Source organism: Nelumbo lutea, chromosome 5 (genome assembly GCF_056320005.1).
Source record: "Nelumbo lutea isolate HS-2025 chromosome 5, American lotus-T2T, whole genome shotgun sequence".
Classification (NCBI taxonomy): Eukaryota; Viridiplantae; Streptophyta; class Magnoliopsida; order Proteales; family Nelumbonaceae; genus Nelumbo; species Nelumbo lutea.
The window spans coordinates 32,539,456-32,562,990 of record NC_142688.1 but is presented as its reverse complement, the minus strand read 5'-3'; the positions used below and the strand labels follow the sequence as shown (position 1 = coordinate 32,562,990).

At 39.4% G+C, this 23,535-nt stretch overlaps 1 protein-coding gene across 4 annotated transcripts in view; it reads right to left on the bottom strand.

The window, feature by feature from the left end:
• The window catches only part of LOC148851519 (protein GIGANTEA-like), a 115,939-nt gene extending 98,121 nt beyond the window's left edge, over positions 1–17,818 (bottom strand). For 2 of the 4 annotated variants that reach the window (XM_088946831.1, XM_088946829.1), the window contains exons 1-2: positions 17,613–17,818; positions 16,826–17,182 (exon numbers count right to left, since the gene is read on the bottom strand). In XM_088946831.1, the coding sequence (XP_088802957.1) occupies positions 16,826–16,912 (87 nt within the window). In that variant the 5' untranslated portion in view covers positions 16,913–17,182; positions 17,613–17,818. The remainder of the gene's footprint in view (positions 1–16,825; positions 17,183–17,612) is intronic. The other 2 variants (XM_088946832.1, XM_088946830.1) reach the window with 1 other exon arrangement.
• Positions 17,819–23,535: the final 5,717 nt, after the last annotated feature.

The window sequence follows — 23,535 nt, the reverse complement described above, 5'->3', positions numbered from 1 at the left end:
TCTTTACCCTCCTCGATCATGTGCCGAGTGAAAACCCAATGAGTTTGGGCGGCTGAATGCGGTCGAACCTGTGTAACCCCTGTTTTTTTGGATCGTGTGATCCTGTTCATGTGCTAAGACAAACGTAGGTCAAAGATGACCTGTCTTCTCAATTGTTTTAGTTGACTATAAGTAAGAAGGATCTCTCCTGCTGATTACTGGTTGTTAGACATTCTGGAATTCTGGTAGGTTGGGACTGTTAAAACTATACAGGTCTGAAAGCTACTGAATATTACATCTGTTTTGTCCGGAGTTTGGGACTGTTTGTGCTAAACCCGGTTGTTAAACCCAAGTGTGTGGGTGTGAACTGCATGGAGCATTGTTTTGTGGAGTAAGGAGGGGTCCTAAGTCCGGTGTTTGGGACCGATTAACTGCTTGAACATGTCGACTGAGAATTCTGCTATTTCAGAGATTTCAGGGAGCCACAATGGAGTGAGTGGGGGAATGGATATGAGCTTTCCCATGGCTGTTATTCCCTTTGATGGTCTGAATTACCTTGAGTGGTCTAGGGGAATAAAACTCTACATCACTGCTAGGGGGAAAATAGGATACATCAATGGGAGAGTGAAGGAACCGAAGTATGGAAGTGTTGAGCATGATAGGTGGAACCAAGAGAACAGTATGGTGATGTCTTGGCTCTTGGTTTCAATGCTGCCACAAGTAAGGAAGACCTTTATGTGGGCTGAAACTGCTTGTGAGATACGGGAACAAGCGAAGTCCACCTATTCAGAGCAAAGACACTATGCCAAGATATATCAACTACAAGCTGAATCCTCTACTTGCAAGCAGGGGGAGAGGAGTCTCTCGATGTACTATTCTGATTTGACATCAATATGGAAAAAACTTGATCACTATCAGAATGTGAATTGAAAGTGTGATGAAGATGCAAAGGCCTATAAGTCACTTGTATCACAGCAACGAGTGTTTGCCTTCCTCCTAGGGCTGAATCCGTCATATGAGTCCATTAGGGTGCAGATCTTGGGTAGTAAAGACTTGCCATCAGTCCAGGAGGTGTATGCCTTGGTACAGTCAGAAGAAAGCAGAAGAAGTGTGATGAATGGTGTAGAAGGGGAGTCAGTTGCCCTAGCTGTCCGAGGAAATTCAGATACAAATGTCGGAGGTGGCTTTAAAAGGGGTGACACTAAAAAAAAAATCAGATGATAAGAGCAAGCTTTGGTGCACTCACTGCCATAAGACACGACACACGAAAGATACATGTTGGGATCTCCATGGAAAACCTAAATGGGCATAGGATTTGGGAAAGAAGTCAATAACTGATCAGAGCAAGAAACCAGGCCAGCAGAATCAAAAAAGGTATAATTCAACTAATATGGCATCGACAGAGACTAGTCCTTCAGTAACTCAGGAGAGACATCCCAGTTCTGACCCTAAGGAAGATATTATCAACTCTTTCCGTGAACATTTGGAATTGTATGGTAGGACTCTTCGCCAGATGGATTCTGGGCCTACTCCTACCTCATTTGCGTCTACATCAGGTAATGCCACAGCCTTCCATGTGTCATCTCATACTACTGATTCTCCTTGGATTATTGACTCCGGAGCCTCAAATCACATGACCGGTAAGTCAAATTTGTTTCAGACATATAAACTTCTCTCTAAGAGAGATAAGGTAAGGCTGGCTGATGGTTCTTTTTCTACCATAGCTGGCCGAGGCACCATACCTCTCCCACTTGGCCTTACTCTTCCTAATGTACTGCACGTTCTGAAATTACCTATTAATTTGTTGTCCATTAGTAGTCTTACTGACTCTTTGAACTGCTCAGTCACTTTTTTTCCGTTTTCATGTGTGTTTCAGGATTTGACCTCGGGGAAGACGATTGGTAGAGGAAGCATGGTAGATGGTCTCTACATGTTGGAGAATAATGCTGGTCTAGTGGCGACTGAGTCCACGAGTTCGTCAAGTGAGAGTCAAGCCTATTTATGGCATCGTCGTTTAGGTCACCTTTCTTTTGAGTCATTAAAAGTTATGTTCCCAAAGTTGTTTGAGTCCTTGTTAGTGAGTCAGTTACAGTGTCAAACTTGTCAGTTGAGTAAACATTGTAGAAGTTCTTTACCTTTACGAAATAAAAGATCTGAATTTCCATTTCATATTGTTTATTCTGATGTTTGAGGCCCTGTTACTCTACCTACTGCGGCTGGCTATAAGTATTTTGTTACCTGCTATGAAGTGCCGCAAATTGTGAAAGATTTTCAACGCATGGTGTTCGCTCAGTTCCAAACGAAAATCCATATCTTCCAGTCGGACAATGCAAAGGAATATTTCCATAGTGATCTCACGAAGTTCTTTGCTTCGAGTGGGTCACTTCAGCGAAGCTCTTGTGCCAGGACACCCCAACAAAATGGTGTGGCTGAACGGAAAAACCGTCTCCTTCTCGAAGTTGCTCGTGGCTTGCTGATTCATATGAATGTGCCAAAACAGTTTTGGATGGATGCAGTCTTGTGTGCGACATATATCATAAATCGCATGCCCTCTCGGCTACTAGAGTATAAGGCCCCACATCAGCTCTTGTTCCCTACAGCTCCGCTGTCCACCATTCCGATGCGTGTTTTTGGGTGTATCGTTGCTATGATACCATTGCTCGCAAGTACTATGTTTCCATTGATGTCTCTTTCTTTGAGAGTCAACCGTTTTTCTCGATTTCTCCTCAAGGGGAGAGTAGGGTTGAGGAGAAACAGGCGACGACTCAAATTCAATTACCTCCTTTACCCGATCCTCCTCCATTCCGGGTTTTTCATCGTCGCCATAAGAGCCAGCAGAGTTCAAGAGCCATGGAGCCAGACACTATGCAACCAACATCATCGGATTCACCCAAGGCAGATCCGTCTCATCAGCCAGGTACACTTGCTCCCATTGATATATCTGCTCCTTTAAATGTCGATTCCCCTGTCACCAATGATCTTAATATTCCTATTGCTAAGAGAAAGGGTGTTAGATCTTGTACCACTAATCATCATATCTCTAATTTTGTGTCCTATGAGCATGCTTCACCTTCGCACCGTGCCTTTTTCTCTTGTGTGGATAGTGTTCCCGTTCCTAAGATTGTAGCAGAAGCTTTGTCAAAACCTGAATGGACAGATGCAATGCAGGAAGAAATTGATGCCTTACACAAAAATGGTACTTGGGAGTTGGTAGACCTTTTTGAAGGGAAGGAACCAGTGGGGTGCAAGTGGGTGTTCATAGTGAAACACAAGACTGATGGAACTGTTGAAAGGTACAAGGCTAGACTGGTAGCAAGAGGCTTCACACAGGTATATGGAGTGGACTATGCAGAGACTTTTGCTCCAGTAGCGAAGATGAACTCCATCCGGATTCTCCTTTCCTTGGCAGCAAATCTTGACTGGGATCTTCACCAATTGGACATCAAGAATGCCTTCTTGAATGGTGACTTGGAAGAGGAGGTGTACATGACCCAACCCCCAGGGTTCTGTGCCAAAGGCAATGAACAAAAGGTGTGCAGGTTGAAAAAGTCCCTATATGGGTTGAAACAATCACCTCGGGCTTGGTTTAGTAAGTTCCATTTAGCAGTCCAACAAATGGAATTCAAACAATGCCAGTCAGATCATACCTTGTTTGTAAAAAGAGGTGAAGGTAAAATTGCAGCTCTTATTGTGTATGTGGATGACATAGTGATCACAGGAGATTGGGAGGCTGAAATCCTGAGACTAAAAAAATTCTTAGCCACTAAATTTGAGGTGAAGAATCTAGGCCCCTTACGATACTTTCTTGGAATTGAAGTTGCCCACTCTCACAAGGGCATCTTTATTTCCCAACGGAAGTATGTACTAGATCTACTAGAAGATACAGGCAAGTTGGGGGTAAAACCATCTGATTCACCTGTTGAACCTAATCACCATCTGGGAGAGTTTTTGAAAGATGTAAAGATGTTCCAGAGACTCGTGGGAAGACTTCTGTATTTGTCTATGACCAGGCCTGATATTGCCTATGTAGTGGGTGTCCTTAGTCAATTCATGCACAGCCCGATGACAACTCACTTTGAGGCTGTAAAGAGGATCTTGAGATATCTCAAGAAGTTTCCTTGAGCTGGTTTGTTGTTCCAGAAACACAGTCACTTAAAAGTGGAAGTATATATTGATGCAGATTGGGTAGGAGCAGTCAATGACCGAAAGTCTACCAGTGGTTATTGTACCTTTGTAGGAGGAAACCTTGTCACATGGAGAGGCAAAAAACAAAGTGTGGTGGCTAGATCCAGTGCTGAAGCAAAGTATAGAGCGATGGCTCATGGGGTTGCAGAAATCATGTGGATAAGAAATCTGTTAGGTGAACTGGGTTTCGCAGTAAGCAATCCTACGTCACTCTACTATGACAATAAAGTTGCCATCAATATTGTTGCTAATCCAGTTCTGCATGATAGGACGAAACACATTGAAGTGGACAAGCATTTTATTAGAGAGAAACTTGAAAGTGGAGAAGTGTGCACACCATATGTCAACTCGGAAGAGCAACTTGCAGATATCTTCACCAAAGGTCTTCATCATGTGCGGCACAAAGATTTGTGTGACAAGTTGGGCATGATTGACATCTATGCTCCAACTTGAGGGGGAGTGTTAATGTTAAAATAACTTAGTTGCAGATGTTAAGGCCTATTTGGCAAATTAAAGTGTTTTTTTATTTCGTTTTTCTTTCCGTTATGTCTGTTATTGTACTCAGGGGCACAAGGGTCTTTTCCCTTGTTATTTCTGCAGCCCTATATATATTAAAATAAAGCCTAGCACTGCCAGCACTGTTACATAGCAAAACCCTTCTTTCTTCCCTCCTCTCTTCTCTTCTCTTCTCTTCCTCTTATTTCTGGCCAGCCACACTGTTAAGAAAAAAGAAGAGGAAAGGAAGAAGAAAGAGAAGGGAAGAGAGAAGAGTTCAATCCTTTCTCTCTAGCCCCCCCCCCCAAGATGTCCTTTATTCTCTTAATTTTAAACTGAGTACAATTCCCTGGATGCCCTTAATGGGGCGGCCAGCACTAAAGAAATAATTAAAAGAAAACAAGGAGACCCATAACTAAAAGAAAGTTGAAAACGGTCCTCTTGAAGTATAGGACTGCTTGAGATTAGATGCAAAACCAAAAAATGAACAAGAGAAGATTAAGAAGTTGAGAGAGAGAGAGTTGGCGGCAATGAGAGTTAGAGAGTGAGAGGTTCAAACTCAACCTCCCTCTAACACTCTAAACATTTTATTAAATTAATCTTTGAAATATTATAGAGGCCCTTGAGTGGGCAAGAAATTACAAAAACAGAACATTACAAAGTATGGGCCCAAAATAAGGCCCATTATAGAGGGAAACATAAACATAACATGAAATAACAGTCTATGGGCCATTCGGCCCATCTCCTCTACACTCCCCCTCAAGCTGAGCATAGATGTTAATCATACCCAGCTTGCTAGTGTCATGTTGAAAGCCTTGCCTTGGAAATACCCTTGGTGAGGAAATTTACCAATTGTCCGTCCGAAGTAATGAATGGAAGACACACTTCACCGAAAAAGACTCTTTCTCGAATAAAGTGTCTATCAACCTCAATATGTTTTGTTCTATCATGTTGTACTAGGTTGTGAGCAATGTTGATGGCAGCCTGATTATCACAATACAACATCATGGGTTTGTCATTATCAATCCCAAGTCCTTCCATTAAGGACCTTAGCCACAACAATTCCGATACTCCATGTGCCATGGCTCTATACTCTGCTTCTGCAGAGGATCGGGCCACAACTGACTGTTTCTTACTCCTCCAAGAGACAACATTACCAGCCACCAGACTACAATACCCTGAAGTAAGTCTTCTATCATCAATATTTCCAGCCCAATCAGCATCAGTATAGGCTTCAAGTTTCAGATGACCATGCTTGGTAAATAGAATTCCTTTTCTTAGAGAGCCTTTCAAATAGCACAAAATCCATTCTGCTACTGCCATATGAGTATCTCTAGGAGCATGCATGAACTGGCTAATACAACTGACAGCATATGCAATATCTGGCCTAATCATGCACAGGTACAGAAGCTTCCCAATAAGTCTCTGAAAGACCCCTTTGTCTTCCAACAATGTCCCATCCGAAGCTGAAATTTTATGACTCATATCAATCGGAGTTGCAGTTGGTCTAGCACCCATTTTTCCAGTTTCAGACAACAAATCAATGACATATTTCCTCTGGGAAATAAGAACCCCATCCTTGGATCTAGCAACTTCTATGCCAAGGAAGTATCTCAACTCACCCAGATCCTTAATCTCAAATTCTGCACAGAGGAAAGACTTAAGGGCCCGAATACCTAAGGCATCATCACCAGTCACTATCATGTCATCAACATACACAATGAGATACACTACTGGAGATCCACTTTTCTTCACAAAGAGAGTATGATCTGACTGTGTCTGAACATAGCCAAATTTAACAAGTGCAGCTCTAAATCTCTCAAACCAGGCTCTAGGAGATTATTTGAGGCCATAAAGTGATTTCTTCAAATTGCATACCTTTCCTTGCATATCTTTCCCATACATTCCTGGAGGGAGACACATGTAGACCTCCTCATGAAAGTCACCATTCAGAAATGCATTCTTTACATCTAACTGATAAAGAGGCCAATCAAAGTGAGCTGCCAGAGATAAAAGAACCCTCACAGATGTTATCTTGGCAACAGGGGCAAAGGTCTCCAAGTAGTCAATCCCATATGTCTGTGTGTAGCCTTTTGCAACAAGTCTGGCCTTGTACCTCTCAATAGTCCCATCAGCCTTGTATTTAATGGTAAAGACCCACTTGCACCCAACTGGATCCTTCCCTTCAGGCAAATCCACCACCTCCCAAGTATCATTCTTGTGTAGAGCATCCATTTCAGACTTCATGGCATCTCTCCATTCTGGAATCCCAAGAGCTTCTGACACAGACCTAGGAATGGGGTTAGAAACAACTGAAGAGAGGTAAACAAAGTATGAAGGAGAAAGTAGATCATAGGAAAGGTGTTTGGAAATGCAATGTGCAGTGCACTTCCGCTTTCCTTTCCTAACAGCAATGGAGACATCAAGATCTGGGAATGATGGTTCCAAAGGGGCTGAAGCAGTACCTGTTATCTCATCTGTGATTGGGAGTGTATGAGCCTCATCTGTTGTAAGGGAAACAACTTGCTCATTCCAGGATCTTTGCCTTTGATACACCTTGGGATTATGGGTAGGACGAGGAGGTAAAGAAATAGGAGCACTAGGGCAAGCTGAATGAGATAGTTGATCCTCCTTTGATTCATTTTGTTCAGGGGTTCTAACACAAGAGCTTTGATGAATAACCCCCATGTCAGAGAGATACAAGGATAAGCTCTTCTCAAAGTACTCTTTTGCATTGTCAGATCTGAAAACTTTAATTCTGGTATCAAATTGGATTAAAACAAGCTCATGAAATTGCCTCGCAAGTCTTGGGACTTCATCATGGGATTTCATTAAGTATATCCAAGTGAATCTAGAAAAGTCATCAATAAACAGGATGAAATATCTGTAGCCCCCCATAGAAGATAAGTGGTAAGGCCCCCACACATCAGAGTGCACAATATGAAAAGGAAAAGAAGCTCTTTTATTTCTTACAGGGTAATTGTTTCTACAATGCTTTGACAACTGACATGACTCACAATTGAGACTGGACACACTGACTCCCTTAAACAATTCGGGAAGTAAATGACTCAAAGCAGAAAAAGGTAAATGACCAAAACGACAATGACTCAACATAATTTGACTGACAGACTCTGAAAAAGTAGAACCAAAGGCAGAATTCTTGGGATGATCAAGGCATTGGCCAGGAGTGTCGAGCAAGGAAAAAAGGTTACACAACAACTCAATGACTTGGTCAAGCTACTAACAGATAATAAATTGGTATTCAATTTAGGTACATGAAGAGTGGAAGATAAGAGTAAGGAGTCTGTAGGCTTGACAGTTCCCTTGCCAAAAATATAGGCAAGTGAACCATCAGCTAAGGTGATTTTGTCACGACCAGGAAGCAAATCATACGAAACAAATAGAGTGGAAAGGTTGCTCATGTGATCAGAAGCACCTGAATCTATGATCTAAGGGGTCTTGGGATTACTTGAGGTGGATGCATGGTTAATGGAAGCTCTTATACCTGAGTGAGCAAATGCGGTGGTGGCTAAACTTCCAAAGGGTTGGATGATGAAATTACACCTTCAAGCTGGTTGATCATCTTTCCAAACTTCTCATACTCAGCTTTCATGGCTGTCAACTGTGCACAGACAGACTCAACCTCTGTATCTGTACCTGTGGCTGCATGTGCACTTCCTGTCTTTCTACTATCATTTTTCTTCTGGAATCGGATAGGGACAAGACTGGGATGCAATTTCCAGCACTTGTCCTTGGTGTGTTTCGGCTTTTGCAATATTCACAGACCACCTCCTTCTTTCCTGTGCCATTGAGAGCTCCTATAATCCCTTTGGGTTTAAACCCCATATTTGCAAAATGATCATTGGTGCTGACTCCTTGAACCTGTACTTGTCTTCTAGTCTCTTCACTGTTGACCAAAGCATATGCTTGTGACAATGAAACACTTTCCTTGGACAAAATGTTCTACTTTGTGATGTCATATTCAGGATTCAGCCTTGTTAGGAACTCAAAGACCCTGTTCCTTTCAACTAATTTTCTGTATGTTTCAGCATCATTGGGGGTATCCCATGTCACAGCCTCTATCAAATCAATCTCTTGCCATAGAGATTTTAGGGTTGAGAAGTATGTTGCAAGTGATTTCTCCCCCTGCCTTAGATTCTTCACATCACTCCTCAGTTTATAGGCTCTGGCAACATTCAATTTTTGGGAATAGGTTTCTGCAACACTATCCTAGATTTCCTTAGCCGAGTTCATTCAAAGATAGTGTTGACTAATCTGTGGCTGCATTAAATTCACAAGCCACCCAATCACTGTGTAGTTCTCTTGCACCCATCTCTCATAAGATGAATCATTTTCTGGGGGAGCTTTCTTTCTCCCAGAAATAAAACCCCATTTTCCTCTGCTACAAATATGGATTTTCACTGATTGTGACCATGCCAGGTAGTTGGTCCCATCAAGTTGAAATGTAGTTACAGCCAACATAGGATTGGCTGGGGTTCCCAAAGTCTGTCCATATTCAGCAGCACTCTTGCTTTCAAGGTCCGAGGAATCCATCACGCAAAGGCTCCAATTAGGGTTTTAATAAGTTTTCCAAGGTACAGGGAATCTTGATGAACTTAGTTTTAGCTGAATCGGCAACAACAACCAGCTCACAAAAAACAGTTCAGTCTTGATAACCGTGACAGTCCAGCTCGGTGGCAACACTTTCTAGAGTAAGAAATACTATTTCAGCCTTTAAGGGACAACCAACAGACCTCCAAACACAGTATTTCAGGTCCCCAACAACCGTTGTCCCAAAGAGAAGAAATAACAGTCCACAATCCTTAAGAGGCCTTTTGACAAACACTCTGTGTGCAGTAGTTAACACCCTACTGTTAACTAGTAGGAACCACTTCAGCAACTTGACAAAGGTTGGACAGAATTTTTGGACTAGTACCACTGAGTCCAAATCAGTTTCAGCAACTTGATAGTCCAACAACAGCCGAACTGCACTCCAAAACAACCCAGAAATCTCTTAGTTGAATCAGTCCAACAACAGCCGAATAGTAGGGCAGAATGGAGGAGGGTTTTGAATACTTTAACATCCCTCCCAAGCAACAAAAATAACCCATCAATAACTGAGATAACTTACAGTAAGTGGATCTCTGATTTGAACTTCAAACCAGGCCAAACACCTTTTTCTCCAATGACCTCCAAGAACCAGGTGAATGACTTTAAACTTCCAGCCCTAGAACATCCTCATGCAGTTGGTTGGACTACAACCACATGAGGGTCACGCCAAACTCTGGCCCGCTCTGATACAAAGTTGAAAACAATCCCCTTGAAGTATAGGACTGCTTGAGATTAGATGCAAAACTAGAAAAATGAACAGGAGAAGATTAAAAAGTTGAGAGAGAGAGAGAGAGAGCTAGCGGCAATGAGAGTTAAAGAGTGAGAGGTTCGAACTCAATCTCCTTCTAACACTCTAAACATTTTATTTTGAAATATTATAGAGAGGCCCTTGAGTGGGCAAGAAATTACAAAAACAGAACATTATAGAGTATGGGCCCAGAATAAGGCCCATTACAGAGGGAAACATAAACATAACATGAAATAACAGTAACAGTGTATGGGCCATTCGGCCCATCTCCTCTACAAAGAACATAAACTAAATACATGACTTAAAAGAAATAAATCACTAAAGTCCATTCAACCCATTCTCACTACACTCCCCCTCAAGGTGAGCATAGACACCAATCATGCCCAACATGCTTACATAATGTTGAAGTTTTGTTTTGGAACTCCCTTAGTCAGAAAATCTGCTAGTTGTTCTTTTGATGCAACAAAATGAAGGTATACATCTCCTAAAGCCACTCTCTCCCATATAAAGTGTTTGTCTACTTCAATGTGCTTAGTTCTATCATGATAAAACGGGTTGTGAGCAATATTAATAGCATCTTAACTATCATAATATAACATCAATGATTGGTCACATAAAACACCCATCTCATCAAGGAGAGGTTTAAGCCAATGACAACTCACAAACTCCATTAGCCATAACCCTATACTCAGCCTCAGTTGAAGATCTAGCAACCACTAATTGCTTTTTACTTCTCCAAGAAACAATATTTCCAGCTACTATAGCACAATAGCTTGATGTGGATCTTCTATCACCCACATTATCTGCCCAATCAGCACCTGTATATATGCTTCTACCTTCATGTGGCCATGTTTAGCAAATAATATACCCTTCCCGGGGGTTCTCTTAAGATAGCATAGCACCCTTTCTATAGTAGCCAAATGTGTGTCTCTAGGAGTATGCATGAACTGGCTGACGACACTCACAATGTATGAAATGTCTGGACGAGTCATACATAGAAAAAGAAATTTCCCCATAGTCTCTGAAACACTCCCCTGTCAGCTAAAAGCTCTTCATCATTAGCCGAGAGTTTATGATTCACATCAGTAGGGGTGGAGGCAAGTTTAGCACCAAGTTTTTCAGTCTTAGTAAGAAGATCCAACACATACCTCCGCTAAGAAATAAAAATACCTTCTTTGGACCTAGCAACCTCAATGCCAAGAAAACATCGCAACTCCCCTAAGTCTTTAATCTCAAATTCAGAATTGAGGAACTTCTTGAGAACATCAACTTCTTCTGTATCATTGCCAATAACCACAATATCATCCACATAAACAATAAGAAATGTAATCAAAGTATTTCTCCTCTTAACAAAGAGGGTATGACCTAATTAAGTCTGAGTGTAGCCAAACTAAACAAGAGTATCCCTAAACCTATCAAACCAAGCACAGAGATTGTTTCGGGTCATAAAGTGACTTCAATCTGCACACCTTACCTTGCATCTCCTTACCATATATACCGGAAAGAAGGGTCATATATACCTATTCAATGAGATCACCATTCAGGAATGCATTCTTAACATCAAACTAATAAAGAGGCCAAACACAGCTCAATGCTAAGGATAAAAGAACTCTCATAGTAGTCATTATAGCAATTGGAGAGAAAGTCTCCATGTAATCTATTCCATATACCTGGGAATATTCCTTAGCAACAAGACGAGCCTTATATCTCTCAATTGACCCATCTACATGATGCTTGATAGTGAAAACCCACTTGCACCCAACAAGTTCCTCCCCAGCTGGCAAATCAACAATATCCTATGTATTATTTTTATGAAGTACTTCTATTTCAGTCCTCATAGCATCCCTTCACTCTAGTTTGGCTGAGGCTTTTGGCACTAACCTTGGGATGGGTTGAGAGGAAAAAAATGTTAGAAAGGAATAGTAGGATGGGGACAACAAGCAATAGGAAAGATGTTTGGAAATGCAATGAGTTGTACAATTCCTCTTACCTTTTCTCAAAGTAATGGGTAGGTCAAGGTCTACAAACGAAGGTGCTAGTGGTGAAGATATTGGACATGTCCTCTCTTCGATAATTAGAAGCACCTAAGACTCAACTGGGGGTGTTGAATCAACCTATGTTTGCCTTAGCCTTTGTTGTTAGTACCACCTTTGGGGAATAGGATGAGTGGTAAAAACTGGAGGACTAGTAAGAGGGAGAGGAACAAGAATGGAAGACCTCAAAAGAGGACCCCTCTAAGTGAATGGGGATAGCTGTGAAGGACCCACACACATTAGAGTGAATAATATTAAAAGGAATAGTCGATGTTTTATTACTTGGAGGATAAGTGTTTTTACAATACTTTGAGAACTCACACGACTCACAACGTAGACTTGGCAGACTTATTCTTTTAAATAACTCTGGAAACAATTGACTCAATGAACAAAAAGACAAATGACCCAAATGACTATTGTAGAGAGACTGGGTCGAATGGGCCCTAGTATCTATCCTTTTATTCTTGTTATGTTTTCTTATTGAGCCTTCTTTTTTTATGGGCCTTTAGCTTCTGTTTTGTTTTTTAAGTGTATTGCTGATGTGTATGCCTACTTAAGGGACTCCTTGTAAATTATGTAACTTAAGTAAGTTTAATAAAAAGATTAGAGTAGGGGAAAGGAGATTATCGAACTCCTCCTTTCTTCTCCATTTTTCTTTCTTCTTCTTCTTGTCTTATTCTTCTTCCTTCTTTCTACTCTAATCTAAAGATTTCTGCTAATTTTATTGGTCTGAATCACATCTAGGGCATACTTGTAATTAACTTAGTGAATGAAGATTAACAAAAGGATCAGAGAGGGGAGAAAGGAGATTATCGAACTCTTCTTCTTCTTCCTCTTCTTTTCTCCATCTTCTCCCTTTGTACTACTATCTTCTACCTTTCTTCTACTTTTCTCTCTAATTTTAACCAAGTTTATATCAATTTTAGAAGACTGGTTTACTTCAAAGTGAACAATATTAAAAGGAATAGTTGATATTTTATTACTTGAAGGATAAGTGTTTTTACAATGCTTTGAGAACTCACAAGACTCACAACGTAGACTTGACAAACTTGTTCTTTTAAATAACTTGAAAGGTGTATGGAGAGATAAATTGCTGATCAATCAGAGATCTTGTTTGCCTAGTTGATAGAGGGTTTGGAGAGTCAGAAGCTGGCCGAATATTGCCAAGAAAGTTGGACTACAGAATTTTTTCCCAAAACCCTAGCCGACTACAGAGTTTCCAGTTACAGGTTGAAGAGGTTGAAGAGGTTGTTTGGGTGTGGAACTCAAGGCTTGGAGGGTTCCTTTCTAACTCCAAAAGTGAGTGGCTGCAGTTGGAAGTGGTTTGGATTGCTCAGGTTTGAGCAGCTACGTCTTCTCGTTTTATGTGAGAAATAAGAATTTCAGACGCTAACATAGACTTGTTCGGGCTTGCCTCAAGGGGCGGGCTACAAAGACGACTCATAGAATCAAGAATGTAATATGTTTCAAATCACATTAACTACATGAAGCAATGAAATTAAGGAAAAAAAAGAGATTGTGGGTTTTACATGCTTGAAAATGCTTTATATGTTTGCTTTTATTTTTAAATTTTCATTTGAATACACTTTACATGTTATGTTTATGTATTTTAATTTTAGATAATAGGTTTTTTAAATCATTTATTTTAAAATTTAAGTTTATATTTTTATTAGCATTATGTTTAATATTTTTTTAAATTTTTGCATTTTTTTAAATTTTTTGGAATTTTTTGACTTTTTTTATTTTTAGCTTTTTTTTGTAATTTTGCGCCTTTCATAAAAAGGCGTGCGCCTCACCTTGCGCCTCAGGCGCAAATTGGCCCTTGCGCTTTTAAAACAATGTAGCTCAACCTCCATCTAATCCATATGGGAATCCATAGTCATTGCTCTAGTGTTAGGCATCAACCTTGCTCTGATACCAGATGTTAGGAATTGCCTGACCGGGGTTTATTTGAGGAACCACTCTCTTGAAAACAAAGATGAGGGAGTAGAGAGAGAAGAAATGAGAAGATAAAGAGAATTCACTGATTTTTCATACCCTCCCTTATAACAGCCCGCTCATATATAATCATTATTACATCAAATCAAATTGGTTAGGCCTTGGGATCTATGCTAACTTCTGCTGATGTGGCCTCCTGCCAAAAACCTATTGGCGTATAGCCTTCTCTCGTAAGCTTTCCACTCTAATTTATTTTGGGCCTAGCCTTAAGGGCTGGATCAAATTGGGCCTAACATGGCTGTAATGATTGCATCTCCCCAAACTGCTCAAAATAGGAGGTAAGACTCTTCTCGAAAGGGAATGATTTCGGGGGAAAACGATTCTGCCTTTCATTAAAGAAGCTGGAAATATACAGAGGGACCGTTACGTATCTTAACAGATTGTCAGAATAACAACCAGAATATTCAAAAATCAGTAGCTGCCTCTGATTCGCATAACTAATTTGGAGGACTGTTAGGCTGGCATGGCTGATGTGGCTTGCAGATATAAAACTTCTCGATGGGGGGCTTCATTCTGGATTCAGCATTAGGTCCAGCCGTAACTGGTTCACTGGCTGCCTTGACCTGGCTAGGAGTGTGGATGGTCCTAACAAATGTACTTAGAAAACCCCAGTTCACTGGACATATAGGTAAAAAGAATAAACAGCACCAATTGTACATGAATTTTTCAGGGACAGTCGGTTACCATAAAAGGGAAGATACTTAATATGTCATTAGGAGTGCCACTATACATGATTTTCAGATTTTATTTGCCAGTAACTAATTCCCAAATAGGTTATTTCTAAACCCATAAGTGAGAGCAATAACTTCCCCTCTTTATATTGTATTCTATTTGGAAAGTGCAACTAAAACACATCGTGCACAATCTTCTTGAAGAGAGCAGAAATGCAAACAGACCAATGCAGAGCTCAATCTAAAAGTAATGAAATGCAAAAGATAAGCATGTTAGTTCATCAAAGGACCTCAGACCAAAGAGCTTCTTCAGAATAAATGTGGCCACCTCCCCTTTCAGAAAAGAGTATCCAATCTAAGAGAAATTTTATTTGACATATGGCTACCTCCACTCTCAAAAAAAGGTAAGGGTGTTTATCCTCCATCTCTCAATAAAGAGTACCCACTTCAAATGGTGTGAGACCCATGTTATTAATAACCAACCTTTCTAATTTAATTTCCTATCTCAAATAAAAGACTCACTATAAAGACTTTCACTATGTTAATTGATTTAGGTCGTGTTCTCTTTTATCAGCAAAAAAGATTTCATTAATAATTCAGATACTTAGTACAGTTATTAAAGCAATCCACCATACCAAATTACATCAGATTACAATTTTGCCCATTCGTATCCTTACCCATCTGAAATTAGAATTAAACCTCTTTGCTAGGAGATCAGTTTCCCTGAAATCATGTCTATATTTCCAAGGGACTGAATTGATTTTCTTGGTCCATGAAATGACTAATTGTGAATCTCCTTCAACTTCGAATTCCCTCACTCCATGCTGTACTGCAAATCTTATTCCTTGTAAGAGCCAATATTTCAGCCTGAACCAAGTCTCCAAAGCCAATTGGTCCTGAAAACAAGGTCACTACCACTCCTCAGTTGTATCTAAATACTCCCCCTATGCCTGCTCTTCCTGGATTGCCCAACAAGCGGCCATCAAAGTTCAACTCCAGTCTATTTAAAGTTGGAGGTTTCCATTCCAATCTTACATTTTCTACATACCAAACACTCTAACTGTTTGTGCCACTTCATCCCAAGACCTTAGTATGTCATTGGTTGAGAATTCTCAGAAAAGGTCCAAAGTCTTTACCAAATGTGCAGTCCTAACTGTTATGGCTTCAATCATATCCTCCTTTGATTTACTCTTGGATTTAGGTCCCACTTTTTTAGGATAAGATTGGTTGTTAATTACAAATTAAACCTGATTTAGTTTCCGTGTAGTACAGAGTAGTCATTGGGGGGGGGGGGGGGAATTGCTTGCATCACAAGTTATTCCACTTGGTACCTGATATGGAATTGGATAGCTATGCATGGAAGCAACTAATACAGGTGATGCTACCCAGGCTGTCTTCCTTCATAATAGGAAATATGCAGCCCACCCACCCTAGTGTATAAGGTAGTTATACTTACAATCTGCAAGCTTGAACTTTGAACCAAAGACACCTTACTTGGGCTCAACTGATAATTTGATCCAGATGAACCATATCCATCCCTCTATTTGAGGGGGGGAAGAACAGGAAAATAAGATCTGTTGACAAGTCAGATATGAATTACTGCTAGACTTATTAGAGGGAACCCTGAAAAGCTCTCTCAGCAAAATAAAATTACCAAATCCTCTTGCAAATGTCAAGATTTGAGCCCATATATATCCAGATGGACTACAAGGAGAAAAATATAACAGCTTGCCCAACGATAGAGCTTTTGAAACAGTTTCCTTCTTAGAGCGATCATATACTTTGCAGTAGATATATTGCATTGATATGAAAGCCAAATTGAACTGTACATTTAAATTTATGTTTTCCTCTCCCACCCAAATTGAATTGCTTCTGAAAAGAAGATATCTAGAACTTCACAATTAGCATGAAACATTCCTTCCTGCTATATCATAAAATTGCTATGCTCATATATTCCATTAACCTATTTCACCTGTTTCCATTTTTGCAGTTAACCAATCAAAGACATAATAGATATAAGAGTAAAACAGATAATCTGGCACATGGTCAGTCAACAAAATAAAGATAAATATAATAATAGATGAGACTTATGAAATTTAATGTACCTGCCGCTGCTGAGCATCTTGTGATGAAGGCCAGAACAACGAGGAGAATTGGAGACCATCAATCCACCTTTCACATGAACTAGACATGGGAGTCTCTCCTAGAAAAACCTCGCCAAGCCTATGGGTGCAATTTAAATGCTACAGAAGCCGGTAAAACCTCAAGCTTTACCTTCAACTGGTTACTAGTCAATAATAAGACATCTGTATTTTGGCACTCGAAGCAGAGCATCACTTCCACCTTTCCGAAACAATTATTTACGGCAAAAGTATCAATCTCAATTCTCGATTACAAAATAATAACTTCCGCCCATGAGTCTTTCCATAAAACTACGTTTCTTATCTTCATCATCTTCATAGCTTCAGAAAATGAATCTAATTACACTTCAAAATTTTCAACCCATTTAAAATATCCAGATAGATAATTCCACTTTGAGTTTATGCAGAATCAACAGTAAAAGAAACCATAATATAAAACAATATCAATTAATCAGAAAAGCCCAAAAAGGAGAACAAAAAAACATCTATCACTGAGCCTCCACTTCAAAAGCTAACATGAAACAGAGACATTTTTCTCTCTATAATCCAAATAGAGAACCTTCTTCCAACTGGAATCCATCGCATCCGGATTCAAAAGAATGCAGAAAAAAGAAAAGGATAAAGGAAACATCTCCTTACCAATGTCAGTCGAACCCGAACTCCAGAAGAAAAATATACATATAAAATCACGGAATTCTTGACAAAAATCCTGAAAAAAAAAAATATAAGAAAAAAGACGATGACAGCCTACCTGGTTTTGCTTTCTGAGTACGTATAGAGTCACGAAACTCTGTTGTTTTTGGCTTTGCTTTCTATGTCTGCTTCTCTCTGAGCTTGTGCTAATGGAAAAATCGAAAATGATTTTTTTTCAGAACATTTTAAAGGGATTGTGGATGGAGAGAGAGAGAGAGAGGAAAATCTTTCGCCGGTTCCGAGTTAAACCAAGCTGGCACACCCGATCTCTGCATCTTTGCATACGTGGCATTGATATTTTTGCAACCAATTGGAGATGGATGTCACTGCATGCATCGTCTATCATCCACCTGCATGTACTTTTACCCCATACATACATGATGAACATGCATCCACATGCCATATTAAAATATTTCTGAGACAAAGTGGTCAAAACCGTCAACTAGTTCGGGTGGACGGTGAAAGGACCAAATTGGCCTTCCGAAGATGTTTAGTAATAAAATAATGAGATAATAAGATTGTGGTGAATAGTTAATTAATTTTCTTAAGAAATCTACTTAGATATTTTTGGCAACTCTTCCGTGGATTATGTCCTACTCAACGTCGTACATCCTGAGAGAGATGGACGCATGTTCATCATTTACATCAGGTGGGGTAAACGAGCTGCACGTGTGATAACTCATTCACAGCACCAGAAACATGAAAGAAGGATATAACAAAACTATCAAAAGGAAGTTTGGTGGCCTTAGAACGTGCATCCACGTCGACGTCGTAGCTGAGCCAGAGCATGACACATATCGACCTTGCATAATAGCATCAAATTCTCCTGCCTACGACTTTTGCCCACGTCTACAGCCACATATCACTACCTCGTGCATCTTCGTGCATCTGGGAACATCTCCGCGCGCATAATTCTATATGAGGATATATAGGAGGATGAGATGCTCTTCATCTGTGGTTGCAATAATATCTGAGTAGACATAGGCAAAAGTATTGTGGGGCAGGAGATTGGGACTCAATGATATGTGTGTAGATGGTAATTTATATCATATCCGGTGGGTAAGTTACACCCGTGGATGGATTTTGGGGCGAGAATAGGTTTTGGGATTCTATAACTCATATAGGTATGGATTGGATTAGTTATTTAATTTAATAATGTTTTAAATCTTATGTGAAAGATAATTAATAGTATATGTGTTTTTTTTTTTCATGTTTCCATCAAATAATTGGGAAATTTGTTGTTTGTTCATGTTATTTTACCTATTTATTACCTATATATAACAAGAAATAACAAGAAATTATATGCAATTTCTAAACCTAACCTACCTTACCCTTGAATGTGGGGAGAGTAGGGTTGGAGATAATTTTGCATTTTCATGTGCAAGAGGGTTTGAATAGAAGTGTAAATTGGGTCGTGCTGCCTACACTTTGTCTCGATTATCACGAGTCATGCCGAGTTTGGGGTTTCATATTCGTGTGCTAGGCCGGCATGCCCTGACAGTATGGACCGTGCCTCTCATGGCCCGTGGGCTAGCCCCCCCCCCCACACACACACAAACATATATATGGGAAAATTCCCAATAGGTACCATGTACTTTAAGTCGAGTGTCAATTTAGTACCTCAAACTTTAAAATGCGACAATGTAGTACCCAAACTTTCGTTTTGCAACAGTCTAGTACCTGGCGTTAACTTACCATTAAGTATCATGGGAAAAGACACAAATGTCCCTTAAGTTTCATCTAATTTTTTACTATTCATCGTCTCCATTGAACACCGCCACTATTCCTTACCATTATCTAAAGACAAAAAATCAAAAAAAAGCTAATAGAATCATCTCTTGTCGCATTGTCTGAGTTCAGGTTAGGACATAACCCAGATGCTTCATTTTAAAAACTAGAACCAAAAACAAACACACCAGAAAATGCAGGTTAATACATCTGAGACACAAAAGTGAAAACCAGAGAAAAATCGAGCGAAGAAAAAGAACTAAACACCAGAACTAACCATGGAGTTGGCTACCATGGTTCGGACTTGTGCCCTAACAATCGGCATTACATATAAACAATAATCATTTGCTATATTTACGGTGTTAGACGAATGGCACAAGAAACCAAACTCCATCCTTTCCTACATTTCAGATAGAGATAGAGGACTAATGATGGAGCAGATGAGGCAAATTAGTGGAAGGCTTTCGGTGAGTGCAGGCCAAGATCAATAATGCCAAAGCGATGAGACCCAACATGGCCGCTATGCCATCGTGAAACTCATCTGCCTATATCTTTGCAAAGCTACAGAGAGAGAGAGAGAGAGAAGAGCCCCAAGAGAAGAGAAATACAAAGAGAGAGATGGAGGTGGGACCTGCAAGTGCAACTCCGCCTGCATCTGCTTCCATCGGAAAAGAGTAACAGAGATGAGGAAAGCAAGAGCGACTAATGATGAAGATCACGATAACAGCATGTGTATGTTGTCCATTAGATGGACGGTCTTAAACTCTTTATCCTCCCACTAGCCATGATGAACGATGTATTTTCTAAGGGTAATTTTGATATTTTCAAAATTCTTAAATCGCATATGAGGTCACATGATATACATAACTGACAGTCCATTAACGATAGGTACTAGATTGTCACAAAATGAAAGTTTGGGTACAAGATTGTCGCATTGTAAAGTTTGGGTACTAAATTGGCACTCAACCTAAAGTACAAAGTACCTATCGGAAATTTTCCCTATATTTTATTAATATAGTTATATTATATATATATATATATATAAATTATAATTACATAACAATATAAGTATATAATATATTAATAAAATAAACAATTATTTTCAATTTTATTTAATTATTGTACATATAAACAATTGTATACATCAAAATTCATATAAAATAAAAATTTTAAGATTTTTTTTAAATTTTTTTAAATAAATAGCTTTAGCCCAATCATCAACCAAGCCTAAGGCTCGGCCCATGAACCAACCCAGCCCATGGCATAGCACAACACAACACCGACCTGTACAGACTCGGGCCATGGGCCATGCCTGGCCAACCCCCCAAAATATCACAAAGAAGGGAGGCATGGCCCATAGGCCACATGCGGATTGTGTCGTGATGATCTAGCACAACCCATTTTACACCTCTAGGTTTGAAAAATCCTCGTCAAACCTACCTTATTACCATTCCTACTCTATAACACCATCATAAAAAACAGTGGCGAGGTCAGGAATTTATTTTAGGGGGTGGCAAGTTATTTAACTTTTTAACACAAGTAAAGTGAGAGAGGGAGGGAGAGCATTCTGGTATTATTTTTCCCTTAGTCTTCTTGACAAAAAAGAAAAGAAAGGAATGGAATAGGGAGTAGAGGATGTAAGGTTTGGAGAGAAATAAGTTGGGAGGGTTTGGGTGGGACCAAGAAAACCATCGTTTTAACAAAAACGTGGGGGTGGGGGAGGGGTGGGGGGCAAGGACCCTCCGTACTGGTTTGACGAAATTAGCATTAGGTTTCTCTCCCACCATACTGAAGGATGAAACCAAATCAAGAATTCAAAACTGTTGTAACTAACTAGTGATGTGGCATAGCATATTGCCCAAGTTGGCCCAACTATCTTTTGTATATGCGTGCATATTGGTGTCTTGCCCACTTACCGAAGAAAACTACTTTACCTGACAGCATGTGACATGGAATGCCTAACAAGAACAAGTTTGGCCTTGAGAATGACAACGCACTCCAAACTGGATCAATCAATAGCTGATGATAGAGCACGGATCAAGTGTAATTCCACGATTATCTCATGCATCTTTAATTCACTTTCTCAAGAGTTGCACAAGAGTGTTGGCTATGCATATGTTGCTTGAGAATTTTGGAGTGATCTTGAGGAATTTCTCAAGGCAACACATTGAGAATATACCAATTGAAAAGACCTCTTGTTGATAAGCTCCATTAATTCATGATGGGCTTCAATAATGTCTTGTTGGGATTCATGTATGAATAGTTGAAGAGAATCCCATATTGAAAAGGAATAAAAGGTGTAAATGACTTATATATAAGAATGGCCCATAACCTAATACCTTAAGTTTATGGGTTGTATGCGTATGCCCTTTTCTTGTGCGCAAGTCTTATGTGCATATATCCCTTAGTTTTGACGACTCCCCTCAATTAGAAAGGAATGTAAGAATGGCCCATAACCCAATAGCTTAAGCTTTTGTATTATATGTGGTGTCCCTCTCTTATGTGCATGTGTATGCACATGTACATACTTCTCTCAGAAGGATCGCTGTTCCAAGAAGAAAAAGAGGAAGAAGAAGCATCCATTATAGTTCTGAGTCACTACCTTCTTCTCTTGTTGGTGTTTGCAGCATTGGAGAAGGAAGGAAAAAAAGAAGACAAAAAAGAAGAGAGAGAGAGAGAGAGAATACATGTTTTGAAAATTTAATGAACAATTAAGAACACTTTAGTCCTTTGAAACTACAAGAAATGTATAAATCCTTACCTTCTTACCTTCTTGATTGTAAGAAGGTAAACATGAAAATTCATTACATAGAAGAAGGTAAACATGAAAATTCATTACATAGAATGATCTCCTTACCTTCTTGATCCCAGGTTTGCATGAGAGTTTATTGGTTATGCTATTCATTCTCTTTGTTTTTGAATAGTGATTAGTGAACTGATCATTTAATAGTGATATGTGAATACCATTTTCCTATTTAATTGATTATATTTCTTCAACAGCAACAAAAAAAAAGAGTTATCTTTTATCATGTCTAAATCCTATTTTATCATCAAGCCTATCCATGATTTTTTTTTTGATGGTGCATCTATCCATGAATTCTAGTTATCATGTGAATTCTGTTTTATCCATGAATTCTAGCTATCATGAAGCCTTCCCAAGAAAGGCTAACACGGGTAAGTGCATTTACCCATGTTCTTTTATTTCCCCTACAAATAAGGTAATGACCATTTCAGCCATAAAAATTCATTATTAAAAGAGACATTTTTGTTCCATTCAAGTGTTGGCAGATTTCCCCTCGGGTGGGAAAGTTATTTATCCACCTAGGAGATGAGTAAGTGATGCCTAGGAAAATAAATTTCCCTTGGTCCCCACATAGATATGAAAAAAGAACATGGGATTCTTGGTCAATGGGAATCAAAATCCCATTGACCAACTTTCCCCCTCTCAAAATCCAAAAAAAGAACGCCCCCAAAATTTTAGTTATTTGTTCTTTTAAATGTTATGATTGTTTATGGAGTATGCCCATAATTTTTAATTAAGCCTCACCTTTACAAAACCCAATTACCTCATCTCTGCCTGTAGCCTTTTAAAACCTTTCATTACACATTTGGGCTTAGTGCCACTTTGGTCCTCGAACTTTAAAATGCGACCCGAACTTTTAAAATATGACAATCCAGTACCTGCTATTAACTAGTTGTTAACCAATCGTTAAATGGCATTTGAAAAAGACAAATGCCCTTCGAGTGTCATCTAATTTTCTTTATCAACCATATAAACATTGACAAAAAATTAACAGTCTCAAATTCTTGTTTCTTCTATTCAAGAAAGTTGGGGTCACCAAAATGCCCATTCAAACGTGACCCCGACTTTCTTGAATGGAAAAGGCAAGGATTTGGGGCTATTAATTTTTTGTCAACATTTAGATGGTTGATAAAGAAAATTAGATAACACTTGAAGGGCATTTATGTCTTTTTGAAATGCCACTTAATGACTGATTAACAACTATTTAACGATAGGTATTGGATTGTCACGTTTTAAAAGTTTGGGTACTAAATTATCGCATTTTAAAGTTCGAGGACCAAAGTAGCACTAAGCCCAAAGTATAGGGTACTAATCGGGAATTGGGATATATCCAAATCCGATTTGATAATACATATCCTAGATCCAATGTGATATGAAGATCCAATCAGATCTCACAAATGGCACTTTGAATCCAAATCCATCAATAATGTTGGATATTAGGAATGGCAAC